The sequence below is a fragment of the Mycothermus thermophilus genome (assembly GCF_041956435.1).
Source record: "Mycothermus thermophilus strain CBS 625.91 unplaced genomic scaffold VTJ04scaffold_6, whole genome shotgun sequence".
NCBI lineage: Eukaryota > Fungi > Ascomycota > Sordariomycetes > Sordariales > Chaetomiaceae > Mycothermus > Mycothermus thermophilus.
This window is the reverse complement of record NW_027191432.1, coordinates 1072768-1091025: the sequence shown is the minus strand read 5'-3', so window position 1 is coordinate 1091025 and position 18258 is coordinate 1072768. Positions and strand designations below refer to the sequence as shown.

Here is an 18258-nt window from a genome sequence, read left to right as displayed (position 1 = left end):
TTTTTAGTAGAGAGGGTTGGACGGGGAGAACATGTTCTTTGTTGTTGTTGTTGTTGTGGTGGTGGTGGTGGTTATGTTGCCCCTGAGAGTTTGTTTACTTGAATCGGGGGGTTTGTTTACATATGAGTTTCTCAACTTTGACGTGTCGAGTTGAGACTTTACGGTATGGAGAGTCAATTAGTTACTGTTTCTGTTACTTTGAGTCCTGTTCAGTTGTATTTGAGTCTTTTCGGCATGTGTTGCTAGTTAATGGCGGAGTCGGTGTCAGCATGAGGTTTGGATGTTTGTGGGAAAGACACAGACCACCAACACCAACCCCAACACTGACACCATACTCTCCTGTTCCCGGGTCACTATCCAGCTTCCCAGATTCAATCCTCCATCAATGGGAAGCCTATGATTGCTTTTGATGGTTATTGATTACTCACGACGACGAAGCTCCATCGTAGCAAGGGCAGCCACCCTAGCAAGCAAAGCCATCCATCAGCTCAACCAGCCGAGGAAGAGGAGGAGAGAGAACCACTGGGCTATTGGTGAGATCATCCCCATCGCTTCCAAAGATGGACTTGAGTGACCTCGAAGCCGCCATCGCCAAAGAAGCCGTGACCAAGCGAGGCGATGGTTCGGAGAGAACGAACCACACTCTGCGGAAACCCCAGCGCGTCGCCGTCCGAAGATCAAGCCCTGCGGCGCTTCCAGTACGGCGACGCAACGGCCTGGGCGACCGCCACCAGATTGACGGTCACGCGGCCGAGAAACGCCAGACCATGGATGTGCCGGCTTCCTAGCCACCCCAGTTGGCGCGGCACTCCTTCTCCAGCCACGCTCTACTTCCGTTCCGGTTCTCAACCTCGACAGAGAATGGGACTGAGAAGCATCCCTGGTCCAGAGCGGCGCCATATTTGTCTCTGGCCCCAACGGGACAAGCAACATTACTTCACAGCAAGCAATGGCGCCTCAAGAGCTGGAGCAACTACCCCACATGTTGGACAGAACAAAGTGAGCTTCTATCACGGGCAAGCAAACAAGTTCCGTGGACAGAGAGGGCTCAGAAGCTGATGTGAACGGCGAGAAGAGTTCAACGTTTCATCCGGAGCGAAGGAGAACGGGATCACGCTGGGATATCGCAAATGCTATCGAGAGAGAGGACAGGGGTCTTGATGCTATGCTTCCAAGTGGTGATCGCGCCCCCGGATAGAACTCGCCGGCGCGGTGGCGACGAGGTAACACGTCCCCCCGCAGCCACCGGCGGGTGGTTCAGCTGGCATCCATAGACTGGGGGCAGCATGCAGGTCCAGTCGGTCAGACTGAAAACTAGATATCCCAGGGGCCCCTGGGGAGGTTCTGGAGATGCGCGGCCCCGCGGAATCCAGCTCCATTCTTCTTCGGACGTCGCTGGGTAAGCATGGATGGTATACCCAGTCCTGCCGCAGACCGCAGCAGACAGTCCGCAGGCAAGGTAGTCCATGATCTTTTCCAGACCGACTCCGCTGCCCTTCGGGAGGACTGTGCCGCTGGCCAAACAGGCCTCAGGGGGAAACTGAGGTCTGCCAAACTTTTCTTTGGCAGTGTCTTGGAGGCACGTGTGGAGGATTCATCCCGCGGCAGGACTTTGGAAGTCGTATCTTGTTGCGGCCAAAGACAGCCCTCTGCTTCGCTCTCCGGCGCGGAGGGGGGACGGAACGTCTTCCGCGGCGGGATGGTATTTCTCAACGCCCTTTCCAAAGGGAGGTTATCTCAACACTCGGACTGGAGGGAATGTCTTCTCAGCAACAAACTGGATAGGAGGAGTGGTTTGGAGGGCTTGCCTTGGTCCGTACAGGTTAAGGGAGAGAATCAGATCGCTCTCTCTGACATTCCTGACGATGAAGGGATTTTCTCAGCACATATACCTGAGAGAAGGTCTTCTTCTCAACATGTCGGGTAGGACGGAAGGGGTGGTGTTATACAACTTGCCTCGGCCCTTATAAGTAAGCGAGAGAATAAATTCATTCTCTCTTGACAAGAGGGGATAGCAGAGTTTTGTCTTCTTTTGTGGTGCTTTTGATAGAAGAAGAGGGGCTGGATAGATGAACAGGGAGATAGATGACGGGATAGGAGCGATGGAATAGTTCTCTCTTTAGTACCTATACATTTGATGGAGGATAATGCAGATAGATGGCAAAGAGAAGCAGACTTATCGAGGCCACACCACGGGGAACACGTAACGCCCTGGCCGACAACACCTACTTCCAAGGGCATACAGCCGACCAAGTATCTCTCGAATCAAACACATCCACTCCAAAGCCTCTCTCTCCTTGCCCTTGCCGTCAACAAACCAGACGCCCGCTTTCCCCCGAGGATCCCTCTCCCTCCGCCGCCGGTATACCCCCTTCGCCGTTCCCTTGTTCTTTCTCTCTCCCCATCAACCTCCCGGCCCTCCCGCCTCCTCGCTCCCATCTCCTTGCTCTCTCCTCTAACCGGCCCCCCAGGCTCCATCGCCCCACTCGACGGTTGGTCGGTCGGCGCAACAACGAAGGGGCAAACCGGCTGCGAACTCTGCCTGCCGGGCGGAGGGGATGAACTGATCGAGGAATCGCCTCTGCGCCGCCGCGCCGCCGCGCCAACCCTTTACCTCTCGGCGGTACCAAGACGTTGAGGGCAGATTCTCTCGATAACTACTCCAGGAAATAGCCAAGGCAAGTCACCTCTTATATGGGGGCAGAATTTGGCCAGAATTCGCGCAGAACTTGGGCAGATGAGATGGAGATTCTCTGCACAGCGCGAGGTGATCAAGTCCTTAATCAGGTGTAACGCTAGCTATAGCTTGTTGCGTCTGTGTTTGTATTTATGCCGCTCTTTGAGGAGCTTGGAGAGTTCAGGTGACCTCGGCGAGTTCCTTTTTTCCAAAAAGAATAATAATAATAATAATAATAATAAAATAGAATAAAAATAAATAAATAAATTATAGTTATGTCGTATAGACAGAACATCATCAGAAACACCAAAAACACCCGGAACCGGAGGATGTCAGACACAAATAGTACAAGGAAAATAAGGAGGGAACCACATAGTCTATAGCTCGACATGTATCAACTCTACTCCATAGGTACCGACACACAACCAGATATGGTGCTGTCTGCTCAATATATCATTCCATTCTGACGCAGCCTCATCCACTCCCAAAACGCCCATGTTTAACGCATCTTGATCTGCTTTACAATTACCCTACTTACTAGCTTTCTTTTTTTCTCTTTCCCCGACCCAACAACAAACCATCTCTCGCCCGTCCCTCCCCCATCCTTAAATAGGATAGGTAATCAACCAACTCAAACAAACTCGAACAAAACAAAAACAAAAAACCCAAATTAAACAAATCACGAAACCTCCTCCACCATCTTGCCCATCCCCAACCCCCTTCCACGGGGCGCCACGCCGCCGTTCGGGGGCAAAAACACGCTCCCCGCGGGGCCCGCGAGCAGCTCCTCGGGCACGGCAACAAGACTGCCCGAGCGGTTGTTGATCCAGCGCACGCACATGGGGTCGGGCCGCTGGGGCTCCGTGTCCTGAGCCTCCTCCTGGGCGGCGAGCAGGGCGTTTTTGCGCGTGGTCTTGGGGGCTTGTTTCTTGAGGAGTTTGTTGATGGTTTCCATCTAGATTCGTAGAGAGATAGGAGTGTGGTTAGTGGGGGATTCGTAGTCCGTGAGAGACGAGTTTGGTTTGGAGAACTCAGTGAGTGCTCACCTTGACTTCCTCGTTGCGCTTCTCGCTGAGGTTGCGACGACGACGGGCCATTTCGGCGCGGCGCATCGAGAGCTCTTCGGCGGTGAAGTGCTTCTTGGCTTGGACCTCTGTTTGGGGGGGAGACATGTTAGATGTGCGACCAGACGGAGGGTATGGAGGAGATAGAAGAAAAAAAAAAAAACACCCACCATCAGAAAGCTTCATATACTCCAGCGACGCGCCTCCCAACTTAGCCCTCTGCCGGGCCGTCAGTTTCGACAAGTCGGGCGTCTCGGCGCGGCTGGTGCCCTCGTCATCGTCGTCGCTCAAGAGGTCATCATCCTCGTCATCTTCGTCGCCGCCCGCGCCAACCTCAATCTCCTCCTCCTCCTCCTCCTCCTCTCCCTCCGCATCAACGTCCTCGTCCTCCTCACCCTCCGCGTCCTCATCCCCCTGCGCCACCTCGACCGTCACATCCTCCGGCTCGCTGCCCAGCTCGCTGAGCTCGTCGTCGTCGTCATCGTCATCCTCGTCGTCCCGGGCGGCCGCGGCTTTGTTGGCAGGTTTGGCGGGTGCCGTGGTCTTGGACGGTTTTGTGATTTTGATGGTTGGCGGCTGAGGTGGTGCGGGGTTGGGATCCATGTCGATATCGCCATCCGCGTCGGCGTCGGCATCCACATCCATCTCCTCGGGATCCTCCTCGCCCTCGGCATCTTCATCGTCAAGGTCTTGCATGTCCTCATCGCCTTCCGCATCCTCCTCATCGCCTCGGGCGGCGGTTTTGCCGTACCGCGCGCGCGTGTCGACCTTGATCTCATCCTCTTCTGGCTCGTCGTCGTCCTCCTCTTCCTCCTCGTCATCATCCTCCAGCTCGACGTCATCTTCTTCCTCCTCGCTGCTCTCAATCACATAGCTCTTCTTTCCGCCCCTCGTCCGGTTACCACTCCCGGATGGCTTGCTCTTGGAAATCGAGCCGTTGCTGGTGAGGGTGGTTTGGCGCAGCTTGCTTGGTGGAAGCTTGACTGACGTATTCCCGTCGCCGGCGCCGTTGCCGGAGCGGCGGGAGCTGGTGCGTGATGACATGGTGCGTGAAGAAGGCGGATCGTGGTGGTCGTCTGAGATGTCTAGGTCTCTGTCGGCCATGTCAGTGATTGCTCTGGTGGCGCGCTGGGCGGCCGAGCGACGCGGTCGTGAAGCCATGTTGAAGGGGGGATGAGAGGTGATGAGCGGTGATGGTTAGTTGACTGCTGCTGCTGCTGTTACTGCCAGTGTTGCTGTCGCTGTTGTTGATGAGAAATGGATGAGAGGAAGTTGAGGGTTTGGTGAAATGGTCTAGGATGTGGCGATGCGGGGAGATGGGGTCTGAGAGATGATGTGAGGGTGAGGAAGGCCGTATGAATCCATCCAGGTTTGCCGTGGCGAGACGAGACGAGGGCTCGTCGCAAATCGCCAGGTCCAACCTAAGGCTGGCAGGCTGGCGTGCCAATGGCAACAATGGCAACGGATGGCAGCGGATGCCAATGGACAAGAGTCAAGAAGCCACCAGGGATGGATGCCAAAGCGGGAAAGCCGGGAGGAAAGCCGAGCGGAAGGATATGCGGCTCGGGCCAACTAGCGTGGTTGAGTTGTATGGCGTGTGGTGTTGACGGGAGCGTCTTGGCCCGGATATTTTTGGTGATGCAGGTCCGTGGTTTGTGGTTTGTGTGGTTTGGTGACTGTCCCTGGGTAAGGGGGAGTCGAGGCACACCACCAACAAGGTCATGACAGCAATCGCCAGGTTCCAAGTTGGTTCCACAAAGACAGTCAACGGTAGCCGTGGGCATAGATAGGTACAGTGCCTGAGGTATGGATGGCTGATCTGCAGCGGGATGGGAGGCTGCATCGATTTAACCTCACCTCGCCATCCATCACCACGACAGCCTCTCTCTCGCTTGGAGATGTTGTAAGGTATCGCTAGAGTACCGCATCTCCAATCCCATCACCACTTCATCGCAACAGCAGCGACAGCAACAACAGCAGCAGCAACGGCACCGGTAGATGGCATATTTGATGATTGCATGAGACAACTCACATTTGACTGTCCAGACCCTCGGACGCTGCAGCTCCGGGTGCAATGTGTGAAAACCGTTTGTCTTTTGCTTTCGGCCGCTTGCCTGCGTCGGACAGGACAATGCCTGTTTGGGGGACTGGTCAGACTTGAGCACGTCTTGTCACACGCTGGCAGGACTTGGGATGATGGGGGAGATGAGAATTGGATGCGTCGAGTGGTGCCATGCATACCAATGCGATGCGATGTGATTTGAGCTTGAGTTCAGTTGGTGTTGATTGCCTGGATCGCGATCTGGCTGTTGAAGACCCGAAGAATGAAGGGAAAACAATAAGTAAATGAGGTGCTGGATCAGAGACGATTTGGACAGTATAAACTGGCGCGTCTTGTCAGCGACGAAAAAAAGGGCAATTGAACCTTCATCCAACCTGTAACAACACGATGAAGCCTGGATCTTGAGGATGCAGCCAAGGAGTTCAGTGTCAGCCACAGAGGCGGATGCCTGGTGGGTCCATTGGCCCCAGCCGCGCCTGCAGGGATCCATAGCGGATGCCGAGCCCAGGGGTGGTGGGGATCCACAGCGGCTTCTTTCTTGCCGTGACAGCGGACAAGAAGTCGAGCCTCGGCTGCCAATTGCTGAACCGAAGCGCGCATGCCGTCGCAAACATCAACCTTAAGTCACTTGAACTTTCCAACCTCCAAAACATTCACTTCAACACCTAAAGACCCAGCCACCATCTAGACTTTCAATACGGAGGAGGCCATTTCTGACACCATCGTCTTTCAACAATGAGCGAATCCCAACCAGAGAAGAAGCCCGAGGCGACGCCGTCCTCGCCGGCGCCAGAGCAGCCCGCCGCCGCTGAGCCGAGTGTGTCGCCGAGTCCATCATCGAGCCCATCACAGGAAGAAAAGTTAGAGCAGGCGCGCAAATTCCTCCAGGATGCCCAAGTGCAAAACACAACCCACGAGCGCAAAATCGAGTTCCTCAAGAGCAAGGGTCTTTCAGATGAAGACATCCAGACCCTCCTCAAAGAGGTTGAGCCGCCAAAGAAGGAGGATGCTCAAACCAAAACAACACAGTCCACCGTTCGTCACCCCATCTCCTGGCTCCATCGCCGAGACAAACCACTGACAAGCCTTTCAACACAGTCTACCGAGGACAGGATAGCGCCTCTCCTCACCAAGAAGGAAGACCGTCCCCCGATCGTGACCTACCCGGAATTCCTCACCAAGCCGCCGCGCCCACCGCCGCTCATGACCGTCAACCGCTTCCTCAACACCCTCTACGCCTTTAGCGGCCTCTCCACCCTGGTCTACGGCGCCAGCAAGTACGTCGTCGAGCCCATGGTCGAGTCGCTCACGGATGCGCGCGTCGACCTGCACGAGACGGCGAACAAGGACCTGGCCAAGCTCATCACCAAACTCGAGTCCACCGTCTCCGAAATCCCACCCCCCAAACGCTCCCGCCCAGCAGCAGCAACTACAACCACCTCCTCCTCTGCCCCCAACGAAAACGACGAAGCCTCCAGCAGCTACGACGACCCGACGGAACTCTTCCACCGGGACATTGGCGTCCAAGCTTCCCTCGACCCACCCAACACCACCTCCTCCTCCTCCCAAACCCAACAACAAGACTCCCCCACCACCCAACAAATGCGCACCCTCTTCTCCCTCGTCACGTCCCTCAAATCCCTCCAAGAGGGCATCGTCCACACCACCGAGGCGCTCGACGACGCGCAGACGGCCATCGACAGCCTGCGCGACGACGCCGACAAGCTGGCCGCGCCGGCCGCCACCGACTTTGTCGGTGGGTTCTCGCTGTACGGCGTCGCGGGCCGGAACGAGCCGGACGACGAGATCCGCAAGGCCAAGGAGAACGTGCGGCGGGTCAAAGGCGTGCTGCTGTCGACTCGGAGTTTTCCCGCGGCCGCTGCGGCTGCTGTTGCGAGATGAAGGTGGACAGGGACAGGGACAGGGTCAGGGTCAGGACAATAATAATGATGCTGGGAGGTTGGGGTTGAGGAGCGGGGTGAGGATTCCGGTTGGGTATTTGCTCAGGGGGGTCGGGGAGAGGAGGGCAGGGTTTTGGAGAGGGAGGAGGAGGCGGAGGGTTGTGAGTATGGGGTGAGGTAAAGGCTATGAGGATGGGAGGGGGTTGGGATGGGGATGGGAATGGTATTCTCGGCGATGCTATGCTATCTCCTCTGCTGAGTGAGGCAGTTCGCGGACATAGCTGGCCGCAATGTACAGAGAAGCCGGATCGCTGTCATCCACTCATCCCTTCGCCAGATGCTATCACTTCCCTCTCTCCCTCCGGACCCTTATCAAGCAATCCTGTCCATGAGGCAGTTGTAGTGGGGTTTCAACACACTGGTCATCCGGCCCCGGAAGGTTCAGGAAGCGATTGGTCAGAGCTCGGGATGGGGATGGAGGACAGATGGTGTACACTTAATTGGAAATAGGGCGCACCGAGGTGGGTTCGCGTGGGTAGAGGAAAGAGAGGGGTTCGTTAGGTTTACTAGGATGGTGTATTCTTGTTTTGGTTTGGGTCCTTTCTGATGTTCTAGGTTATGATAGGTACATGCCTCCTGCGTATGGGAGGTGGTGATGTCTAATTACATGTGGTTTGGTTTGTATGTACGAAGGATAATGATTAACTGCAAACCTGTTATCCAACCCTGCCACGTATAGTAAGCATCTGGGTAAGATTGGGACATACGTCCGTCAGAGATACCTAGGTAGATCCCGCCCGGTTGGATAGGTTGTTGGATGGTGTCAGACACTTACTACACCAACTGAGTGCCAGTAGGTGCTAACCCTCAGCAACCTCACCGCTAGCAATGCGCGTCTGAAGCAGCTAAGCAAGTGGCGCGCCGTTTCGTGCAGCTTCACAGATTCAAGCCAACCTAAGTCAAGTCATCAGACACACCTTATTACACAGTACAACCAACAAGCATACCTCCTCTCATCAGTTCAGCAGCAAGCGCCTCCCATCTGCATTCGCGTCTCCGCACGCACGCTACGCAACCAGTTGTAGGCCCAGCGTGTGAACGTCTTTTTTGGCGGGATCCCATGGATGGATCACGAGCATTGCCTATTCCGGGGTTGATTGCCACCCCGCATGAGGGGGAAGACAGAGGGTCACACCCCCTCTGGTGCATGTGTTTAATAACCACGAGCTTGGGAATGGATGGTTTGCCGCGATAGCTACGCTACTCTGTGTACAGACCACACTGTCTGGTGATTGTGATAACCACTTGGTAGCAGTGGGATGGGATGCTTCTTCTTGTGTTTGGTCGAGGAAAGACAGCACGAGATGTGTGTCACCACCCAAGATGGAAATTGATCAAGTGCTTTTGGAACCAACCTGGAAGTTGGTATGAACGTACTTAGTAAACGTGAAGGTGAACGGGCTGCGATGCCCCCCCCCCCGGTCACACGACGATCGGTCGGCGGAAGCCTGGAGTTTCGGGGGTTGTCCAGTGGGCGAGGGCTGCTTGTTTGTTGGCATCTCCACCTTGGACGGGCGTGGCCCCACTTCGGCCTTCTGTCCCGCACTGTTTGGTCCACTCAGGTCCAGCGAGTTTTTGGTTTGGTTGGTTTTTGCAACACCGCCTTTGAAACTCTGGGGGGTTGAAGATACACTTAACTTTGCTTGACGAATTTGTGATGCGGAATTGTGCCTTTGTGATTGACGACTGACCTGGTGCTTTCAAAAACGGTTTGGGGATTTACACAGTCGAGGAAAATCTCCGGATCCCAGATCCGATCCGACCCGACCAAGACCCGGAAGCGGAAGCGGGGGACAAGACTCGATACAACCTAACCTTGAACATTAACTGCAAAACTCGACACGACTGCTTGCGAGCGGCGGGCGTCTGGCGGCATTCGACCATCTCCGGGTGGTTAAACTCCCAGCTCAGCAGCCCCCCCAGGTTGGTCAAGTCAAAAAAGTCGGGCGTTGCAGTGGCGTCGGTTGCTGCCGCATTTTCCCCAGACTGGATAAGCCAATCAATCCCTGGAGAGGGGCGAGAAGCAGGCAGAGGGCCCGGAGGGTGTGAGTGAGGGGGAGGGTTCCCGTCTCCAACCTCAGGTTGCAAAAACCTTTTCAGGACAAGCGATCTGGGATCTTGGGATCTGGGCGACAAGGCCGCATCCATATCGAGGTTACCGGTATCCGGGTCCAAGATGGGGAGTGCCGGGGTTGAACCTGGTGTTCAGCAGGAGCAGCAGCAACAGAAACAGCAAGCAAGGGCTGCGACCGTTGAACTTGGGAAGATGGACGACGACGACGGGTGCGGCCGTGGTAGTGGCGACGGCGCCCAGGCTTGGCCACGGCCGGGCGCGGATTTGGATGAAGCACGAGGAGCACGAGGACAGAAGGAACACGCCGAGGAGGCGAAAGCTGAAGACGGACTTGTTAACGGAGATGGTGGTGAGTTGAGGTCTTTTCTTTGTTCTATTCTTGCCTCTTCTTGCCTTTTGCCTCTTGCCCACCCATTCATTCCCTTCAAGAGACAGGAGTCATGCTCTGAGAAGGAGAATGACTGTACTGGAGTGCGAGTGCATCCAGGGTTTGCATCTAGATGTCCTTTCTGCTTGAGACTCGTATCTTGTACTCTGGATCTTGATCCCTTGTAGTCTCCAAGCGCCATCTTGCCCCCTTTTCCTCATCAAGTCCATCTTCAAGCCCCTCTTTCTTCATCCCCTTACCATCCCCTGTCGACAAACAAAAGAGACTCGTTCCATCCACCCGACTCCAGTCGACTGCATCACAGGAACAGCATCCTGTATCCTTGTGCAGAGTCCCTAAATAAGACACATCCAACCATCCAAACCCTCCTATACACTGACTAGCTGCTGCGAGGCTGCATGCTGCGGTTGGCCTGCCTTGACTGTCCCATGTCAATGCACCCATCGCTAACGCCTGCACCCGTCCCAAAGCTGGTCTAGGTGGTCTAGGCAGAGCCGGTCTGCTTGGCGGGGGACATCATACCACTTCCAGCAGCACCAGTCGCCCCGCACCCTTCCATACCCCGGAACATCTTCCAACCCCCTATATATAAAGACTTCCGGCCCCGGGGCCGTCACGCGCCTCTTCCCCGGTGGCGCCCAGGTCTTGCTGGAGCTCACCGCCGACAATCCATTCGCCCAACATGATCTTTTCTGACCTGTACAAAGCTCCGCGATCTACCTTCTCCAAGTTGCGCCACTCCTTCCCCCATGGAGGGCCGCCGCCCCCGACCGACATCGATGCCGACCTGCTGAGCCGCGACAAGGCCAGGAACAAGGAGGCCATCAAGCGATATCTGGCCGAGAAGGTGCGCAATGACTGGGAGTTTACCTGGCCTCCGCCCGACGCTTCGGCCGCCGCCAACAAGGGAACTTCCCCGGTGAACGGGAACGGGACTTCCGAAACCAATGGCGCCTCGGCCGATCAAGACCAAGACCCCCCGAGAGACCCCGGGGAGGAGGCCGACGATGAGTCGGATGCCGAGTCGGTGTATAGCACCATCTCCGAGGACCCTGCCCACTTCCGGCCGCGGTTAGACTGGACTTCGGATCTGTCCGACAGCGACGAGCCTCCGCAGCCGTTGTCGCCTTACCGTTTTGATAGCCCGGATGCTGTCGGCGCCGCCGTAAACAGCGCCATCGAGGCCAAGCGCGCCCGTCGTCGGCGAGCTATTCGCGAAGAAGCCAAGTGGAATCCCGGGTTGGCATGCTTCGAGGCTCGTCGCGACGCCTGGACCGGTGCCCGGACGGTGCGCATGAAGCCGAAACCACCAAGCCCCGTGTCTCCTAGCTCTCCGCGTCGCCTATTTTGGCGCCATCACAGGACGCAATCCACACCGGCCCCTGTTTCCCCTGCGTCTCCGCCCTCCTCGGATTCTCCCCTCCAGCAACAAGCCGCCGGCCGCAATTCCACGACAACAGCGACCTCCGAGTCCGATCCCACTGGTGGTTCGCAACGAACCGCCTCGAGCGACTCGACCGCTCCCCACGTCCTCTACCCCGTCCACACCGTCCTGCCCATCCCCCCGCCGCTCCTGCCCCCGCAGAACCCGATCCGCGCCTCCATCCAACCCTCCATGTACGCCTCGCTCTACGACAAAGTCGTCCTCCAGGGCCTCCAGCCGGCCTGCCCCATCAATCTCTCCGACATGCTGCGCGCGTGCGTCGTGGGCTGGAAACGCGACGGCGAGTGGCCGCCGCGGCCCAGCTACCCCGTCCCTCCGCCCATGCCGTCGTACAGCGTGGAGATCTCGGCCGCGCGCCAGCGCAAGGCGCAAAGGCAGCGCGCTAAGGACGCGGCGAAAGCGGCCAAGGAGGCGGCGGGGACGTCGCCGCCGTCGGGGACTACGCATGGTAGACGGTTGAGTTTGGTTGGGTTGTTTGGTGGTGGTGGTGGGAGCAGTGCTGCGAAAGCGTCCGCGCCGCCGCCCGCTCCGGAGCAGGCTAAGGACGGCAAGGAGAATAGCAACAATGCCCCGGCCCAGGGTCAACAGTCGGGTTCGCACTCGGACGAGGCGCCCGTCTCGGGCAAGGCGCTGTTTCGACGGAGTTTGCAGCGGGTGTTGTCGCTTGGTCAGCATGGCCATGGACATTCCACCGCACCTGCTGCTGCTGCTGCTGCCGGGAACGGGAACGCGAATGTCTCGCCCACCACCCCTACCACGACGACCGCCGCTAAGGAGGTGGCTGCCGCGAGTTGATTTTGATGGGATGTTGTTGTTTGAGGCCGTTCGGGATGATGAGGGTTCCCGGTCCCGGGCTGAGGACGGCATGGAGGAGGGTGTTTGAGGGGGTGGTGACGAGGGGATTTTATTTGGGGATAGTCATGGGAGCGTTGGTGTTGAGGGGGATTGGCTTGTGTTTTTTGTTGATGTTTGGGAATGGGTGATAGAGCGAGCGAGAGAGCGAGAGACGGGGATGATGGTTTGTTTATGGATGGTGATTGATTATATTCAAGGAACTTCGGTTATGGGATGCTACTGGATGGGATGGGTGTGCTGGAGTGAGAATGGCCGCGTCATGATACCCCGTGAGTCTGTTCATGTCGATCTGGGTGTAGTGAGGGCTTTGGTTGGTACGGTGTAGGGATTGGGTTGCGAGTTTGATGGCATTGGTATATTCTCTCATAATATTTTCTCTTCATTTTAATGGATTGAGGATATGGATGGGTTTGCTGCTCGAGAAGGGTTCTTCTTCTATCTACTAGGTGTTTGGGGCTGACTTACTTCGAGGAATGGTTCTGGCGTTTTCAGGTGTGAGCGAATGTGTTGTGTTTACGTCGAAGCGGTTGAAGTGAGGAGGGTATGCTGCCTTCTGGGCTCAGCGACAGTATCTACCTGATCTTTCTGCTTCGGTCAGGCACCCGTATACATACCTAATACTTGGCGGTTGTCATCCCATATCTTGTATCGTGGTTGATGCGGTGGACATGATCTCCTGGTCTTGGGCTCGATGTGGGCGTAATTTACATACTTACAGTACATTACACATTTCTTGTCACGCTGGAGCCATGACCCCCAGGCCTGGGGAAAGTTGAATGTGGGTCCGGCATTTGCAGCTCCAACTGACGGGAGCCTCGAAACTTCGGCCAATGTTAACGTTCTTTCTGCCCGTCCTCGTGAAAAACAGTGAGCCTCAACCTCGACCGCTACCTTCACCTCCAACACCCGAGAAAAGAATCGTACACAACATAGGAACCTAGGCACTCCGACGTGTACGCCGATCCCATCTAACCACCACCATCGCCATCACCAGCAACCACGCCGCTCCCTACTACCCGACTCTAACCTCCAATCCGCCGTACCATCGCAACCACCGCACGCATACTTAGATACCTTACACACCGGACCAAACACCATGCCCATAACACTACAAGACCCCGCCTCCGCCATAGTCGTCACCACCAGCCTGGTGGCTTTTATTTCCGGCTTCGGGCTGGGCGTCTACTCGATCCGCGGCTGGCTGTTTGTGTCCCCCGAGCTGGCCGCGCAGCGCAGGGCGAACTTTACCGATCCCGTCGAGAGCGAGGAGTCGGACGTCGACGAGGCAGAATGTTTGCTGGATCACGCGCCGAATTGGGCCAACGGGGAGGAGGCGGATCGGAGGCAGGGGTTGAGGGCCAGCGCGAAGGAGGGGGCGGTGGATAAGTTTTCGGCCACCGGGGCGGTGGAGGGGAAGGGAGGAGGACAGGAAGGGGTTGGGGAGGTCAAGTGGGATGAGAATGAGGAGTGCAAGTTGGTGTTGGTTGTGAGGACGGATTTGGGAATGTCCAAGGGTAAGTTGATACTCCCCCCCAACCCAACCAACCAACCTGCCGTCATTGTTCCCCAGACATCTAACTTTGCACCTCTCACAGGCAAAATTGCAGCCCAATGCTCCCACGCGACCCTCGCGTGCTACAAGACCCTCCTCCGGCGCGCCGCGCAGGCCCAGGCCGCACAGCAGGCCCAGCAGGCGCGCCAGCAGATGCAAAACGCCTCGCTCGACTCGGCCGCCGCCGCCGCGCGCATCCTCAGGCAGTGGGAACGCCTCGGGCAAGCCAAGGTTGCGGTGCAGGTGAAGGGCGAAGACGAGCTGCTCGCGCTCCAGCGCAAGGCCAGGTCGTTGGGGATTGCCGCCGAGGTGATTATGGATGCGGGGAGGACCCAGATTGCGTCTGGTTCGAGGACCGTGTTGGGCGTGGGGCCGGCGCCGAAGAGGATTGTGGATTTGGTAACGGGGGGGTTGAAGTTGTTGTGAGTTCTTGTAACGAGCTTGAGGGGGGGATGGATGGGGGTGGATGGTGGATTGAGGAAGGGAAGGTTGGGGGCGGTGGGGGGGTATATTACTGGTATGCTTACTCGGGTGCCTTGATGGATGGAGGGCATGGCATGGCATGGCGGGCATACATGGGTGATGGATGGCATTTGCGGGTAAGGCTTGGTGTTTGGGTGCTGATTACTTAGAGACTGGACTAGACCGAGAACAAATGTAACAGTATACCTCTTGTATTCTCTCCGGGATGGAAGATCTGCCTCGGTGGGAACCCTTGATTCTGGTTATGATAGGCAGTGAGTCGTTTGGGACAACATCATGAGCAACCTCCTGAGGTAAGTAAGGTAACCAGGCTTTATAAGGATCTGTTTCCAGGAGTGCTGGTACATACGACCATACCCACCAGAAAGCACGGGATCCCGTCCGCTCTCCCCTAGTTAAGCTGGTGAGGGCCCGAGTAGTAGTTGGGTCGGTGACGACCAGCGAATGCCGGGTGTTGTATGTTTTTTTTTCTCCACCTATGTTTTTTTGTCTTCCTGCTCCAGCGACAGGAGAAGTTGTGATAGCTATCTGAGCAAGCTGGGCCGGGTTGTTTGGCTATCACCAAAGGCTTCCTCTGAGGCTGTCTACTTAGACCTTGAGCCCGAAGGGGAGAAGCAACCAGACCTTAAACTCAACAGAACCTGACACCCGCAATCACTCAGAGAACTCAATCAACTCAACCACCCAAGACTCAAACACTTAGACTCGAAGCCAAGATTGACAGACAAGAAACAACCTGGAGATAAGTCATGCTATGATATATGCCCAGCTCGCAACCTTTCTTTCCCACCTCAACCCATGTGATCCCGTCCAGTCCATGCGTAACCTCAACTCCACACGAAACAAAAAAAGAGACGAAGTCAAGTCAAAGTCCAAGTCAACTCTACACACAGAAACGCCAGAACGCTCGCCCCCACACCCGCCTGGTATGTCCTCAGTCTTTCACCCTTGTACTCCGTACCCAAGCCAAATGCCAGTTAAACTCCACATTTTACTCGTCCATCCAATCGTCCTCCTGGTCAGCTTTGTACCTTCTTCTCCCCTGAAATGTCTCTAACCCCATCCCCAACCCCAATCCAACCAAACACCAACCACAAACACCTCATGTCTTATCCTCACAAAAAGAGAAACCAACGGTGGACAAACAAATCACAACATCATACTCCTCCTCCTCATCCCCACCTTCCCCCTCCCCTTGACCTTCTCGACAACCTCACTCTCACTCTCGACCGAGCCTCCGCTGGTGCCGCTTAACCCGCTCACGTCCGCCTCGCCATCAGCCTCGGTGTCATCGTCCTCTTCCGCCAGCCTCTTGGAAGAGGTAGAGGAGAGTGAAATGGCGGACATGGATGCCCTCTTCTTCGCCGTCACCCCCTTGGTTCGGGAGTGGTGCCGTTCAAACGACGATTCGGTGTCAGAGTTCTCGTCGTCGAGGATATGCCGGAGGGCGGCGGCCGCGGCCATGGAGGATTTCCGGGCTGTTCGGGTGGTGCTCGTGCTCGTTGCTTTGGTCGTTGAGGAAGATGTGTGGTGGTCGTTATCGTCGGGGGTTGGGGATTTTGTTGAGGGTTTTGTGTTGGCTTGTGGTGGTGGTGCTGCTGATGATGATGATGTCTTGGTGGATTGTACCGGTGCCGGCGCGGGAGAGGAGGCGGTGAAGTCGTAAATGTCCGGTTCCCTTTCCTTCAGCCGGACAGGGGAAGTGGGTGCGGCAGGTTGTTTCTGTTTCTGCTCCTGCTGCTCGGCCGCCGCGGATGGGAGGATGGTATTTGTCGATTCGGTTGGGGCAGCGGACGTGCGCTTCTTCCTCCGTTCCGTCACACCCACGGCAGCAGCTGCAGAAGAAACCTCCTTTCTCGCTAGCGGACTCGTGGGCGCCTGTTGCTGCTGCTGCTGCTGCTTCAACCCCTCCCCAGAGCTTTTGCTATGGCTATGCCCGCCCTTCTCCGACTTCGGCTTGGTCGCCGACGCGTGATGATCCCCTCCTCCCGAAAGCGACGTCCTACTGCTGGTACTGCTATTCATGGTCAAGCTCAACCGATGCGCGTACTTGCCCTCGCCCGTCACGGCATCAAACAGCGCCTCGGTCGGCCGGCGCATCTTGTCGCGCAGGTTGGGTTCGGCGTAGCTGATGGCAGGCCGCGTGCGGCGGGCGGGTCGCGCGGTTTGGCCGGTGCTGGAGATGTCGGCGGGGGGCGGGGTGTCGTGGGAATCTTGCTTGGATGGTTGATGAGCGTGGTTGGATGGGGTGGTTGGGGAGCTTGCGGCGGGGTCGATTTCGGTCGTGGTGGTGGCAGCAGGTAGTGGTTCGGGGATGGAGATAGGGGTGGGTTTCTTGCTTGGGTTGGCTGGTTTTGACGGGGCTGATGGTTTGGTTGCTGTTGTTGTTTGTTTGCGCGGGGAGAGGATGTCTTCGTTGGAGTTCTTCGCGGCGAGAGGGGTCCGTTTGGGACCGAGAGGGGTTTTGGTCTTGCGTTCGGGTTTGCTGGGCACTTCCACCAGGCCCTTGGTCTTCTGGCCGGACTTGGAGACGACGGCGTTCTCCTTGCCGGACTGAACCCCGACACCGTTCTCATCCCCGTACTTCCTCTTCGCGCCCGCCTTGACCGGTGCCGGGCTGGGTTCTGGGACCACCTCGACCACGGGCTCGGGTTCCGTCTCCATCGGTTCAGGTTCCGGTGCTTCGACCACAATTTCCTCGGCTTCCTTGGTCGGTTCAGGGCTCACGGCAGGTTTCCTGTTGTAGTCCAGCTTTGGCAGAGTTGAGAGCTTCATCGATCGAACCGGACTCTCGGGTTCGGGGGACCGCCTTGACCGTTGCTTGACGGGCTCTTCCTCCTCATGTTCCTCCTCAACATACCGCGAAACAGGCGGCGGGCCCAGATCTGGCGTGTCGTTCTCATCCTCGGCCGCGGCACACAGAGCCATGATCTCCTCGGTGCTGCAACAAGGCATTAGTACCACCCTGTCCTTCCTTGACTTCCACACACCGGAATGGCACGCACCTCATGGTAGTCCGGGGATACGTCTTGTTTTCAAAAATCGGCGGCAACCTCCCCTCCTGCTCGGCCAACGCCTCGGCCTCGGCCGGCGTCTCGCGGCGCCGCCTATGCTGGGGCGGGCTCCGATGCAAAGCAGCGCTCGGGCGGGAGCGAGCGCGGACCCCTTCGCCCGACGCGCGCCGCTTGGCGGGGGGTTCGGCGCCCAGAGACCCAAGAAGGGCGGCAAAGTCGGCGAGCTGGGCTTCGAGGCGGGCCTTGACCTCGAGGGCATGGTCGGCGATGCGACGGGCGGAGTTGTCCTCGAGTTGTTTTTCCAGGCGGAGGATGCGGCTGCGCAGCTCGAGGTTCTCGGACAGGAGGCGGGCGCAGTCGTTTTCGAGACGGCGGATCTTTTGGGACTGGTCCGAGTTGATGCGGGCGATGTCGCGGTTTTGGCGGAGGAATTTTCGCCGGACTGGAGATGAGTTAGAAGACGCGCTCTGGTCGACGAGAAAAAGGCGGTATAGAGGGTATAGAGGACATACGGATCTCGAGATGGCTCTCGATGGGCGGCGGTACTTCGTTGAGACGCGCCATGGCTTGGGGCCGGGCAGGATTGGCGCCGGCGAGGTCGGATTCGGGGTGGTGAGGTGAGGCGTCGCGTCGGAATCGGTCGAGTTTGAGGTTGGCGAAGGAGAATGGATGTGAGAAAGTCTC

General features: G+C 57.1%; 7 protein-coding genes across 7 annotated transcripts; 5 read left to right on the top strand and 2 right to left on the bottom strand.

Annotated features, from left to right (window-relative positions):
- Positions 1-560: 560 nt before the first annotated feature.
- On the top strand, positions 561-788 carry VTJ04DRAFT_8801 (uncharacterized protein; the record flags this gene model as incomplete). The annotated part of the gene is made up of 1 exon (XM_069367278.1): positions 561-788. One exon carries the CDS (start codon positions 561-563, stop codon positions 786-788), a length of 228 nt encoding a protein of 75 aa, XP_069215622.1.
- A 2568-nt stretch (positions 789-3356) lies between these two features.
- On the bottom strand, positions 3357-4902 carry VTJ04DRAFT_8800 (uncharacterized protein; the record flags this gene model as incomplete). Its single annotated transcript, XM_069367277.1, has 3 exons — positions 3357-3632; positions 3724-3830; positions 3912-4902. The coding sequence occupies 3 exons, from the start codon at positions 4900-4902 to the stop codon at positions 3357-3359; spliced, it is 1374 nt and encodes a 457-aa protein (XP_069215621.1).
- A 1636-nt stretch (positions 4903-6538) lies between these two features.
- VTJ04DRAFT_8799 (uncharacterized protein) lies at positions 6539-7705 on the top strand (the record flags this gene model as incomplete). Its single annotated transcript, XM_069367274.1, has 2 exons — positions 6539-6838; positions 6902-7705. 2 exons carry the CDS (start codon positions 6539-6541, stop codon positions 7703-7705), a joined length of 1104 nt encoding a protein of 367 aa, XP_069215620.1.
- Positions 7706-7944: 239 nt separating this feature from the next.
- On the top strand, positions 7945-8214 carry VTJ04DRAFT_8798 (uncharacterized protein; the record flags this gene model as incomplete). Its single annotated transcript, XM_069367273.1, has 1 exon — positions 7945-8214. The coding sequence occupies one exon, from the start codon at positions 7945-7947 to the stop codon at positions 8212-8214; it is 270 nt and encodes an 89-aa protein (XP_069215619.1).
- Positions 8215-9940: 1726 nt separating this feature from the next.
- VTJ04DRAFT_8797 (uncharacterized protein) lies at positions 9941-12465 on the top strand (the record flags this gene model as incomplete). The annotated part of the gene is made up of 2 exons (XM_069367272.1): positions 9941-10187; positions 10934-12465. 2 exons carry the CDS (start codon positions 9941-9943, stop codon positions 12463-12465), a joined length of 1779 nt encoding a protein of 592 aa, XP_069215618.1.
- A 1156-nt stretch (positions 12466-13621) lies between these two features.
- Positions 13622-14503, top strand: VTJ04DRAFT_8796 (uncharacterized protein; the record flags this gene model as incomplete). Its single annotated transcript, XM_069367271.1, has 2 exons — positions 13622-14039; positions 14121-14503. The coding sequence occupies 2 exons, from the start codon at positions 13622-13624 to the stop codon at positions 14501-14503; spliced, it is 801 nt and encodes a 266-aa protein (XP_069215617.1).
- A 1206-nt stretch (positions 14504-15709) lies between these two features.
- On the bottom strand, positions 15710-18138 carry VTJ04DRAFT_8795 (uncharacterized protein; the record flags this gene model as incomplete). Its single annotated transcript, XM_069367270.1, has 3 exons — positions 15710-17501; positions 17566-18016; positions 18087-18138. 3 exons carry the CDS (start codon positions 18136-18138, stop codon positions 15710-15712), a joined length of 2295 nt encoding a protein of 764 aa, XP_069215616.1.
- Positions 18139-18258: the final 120 nt, after the last annotated feature.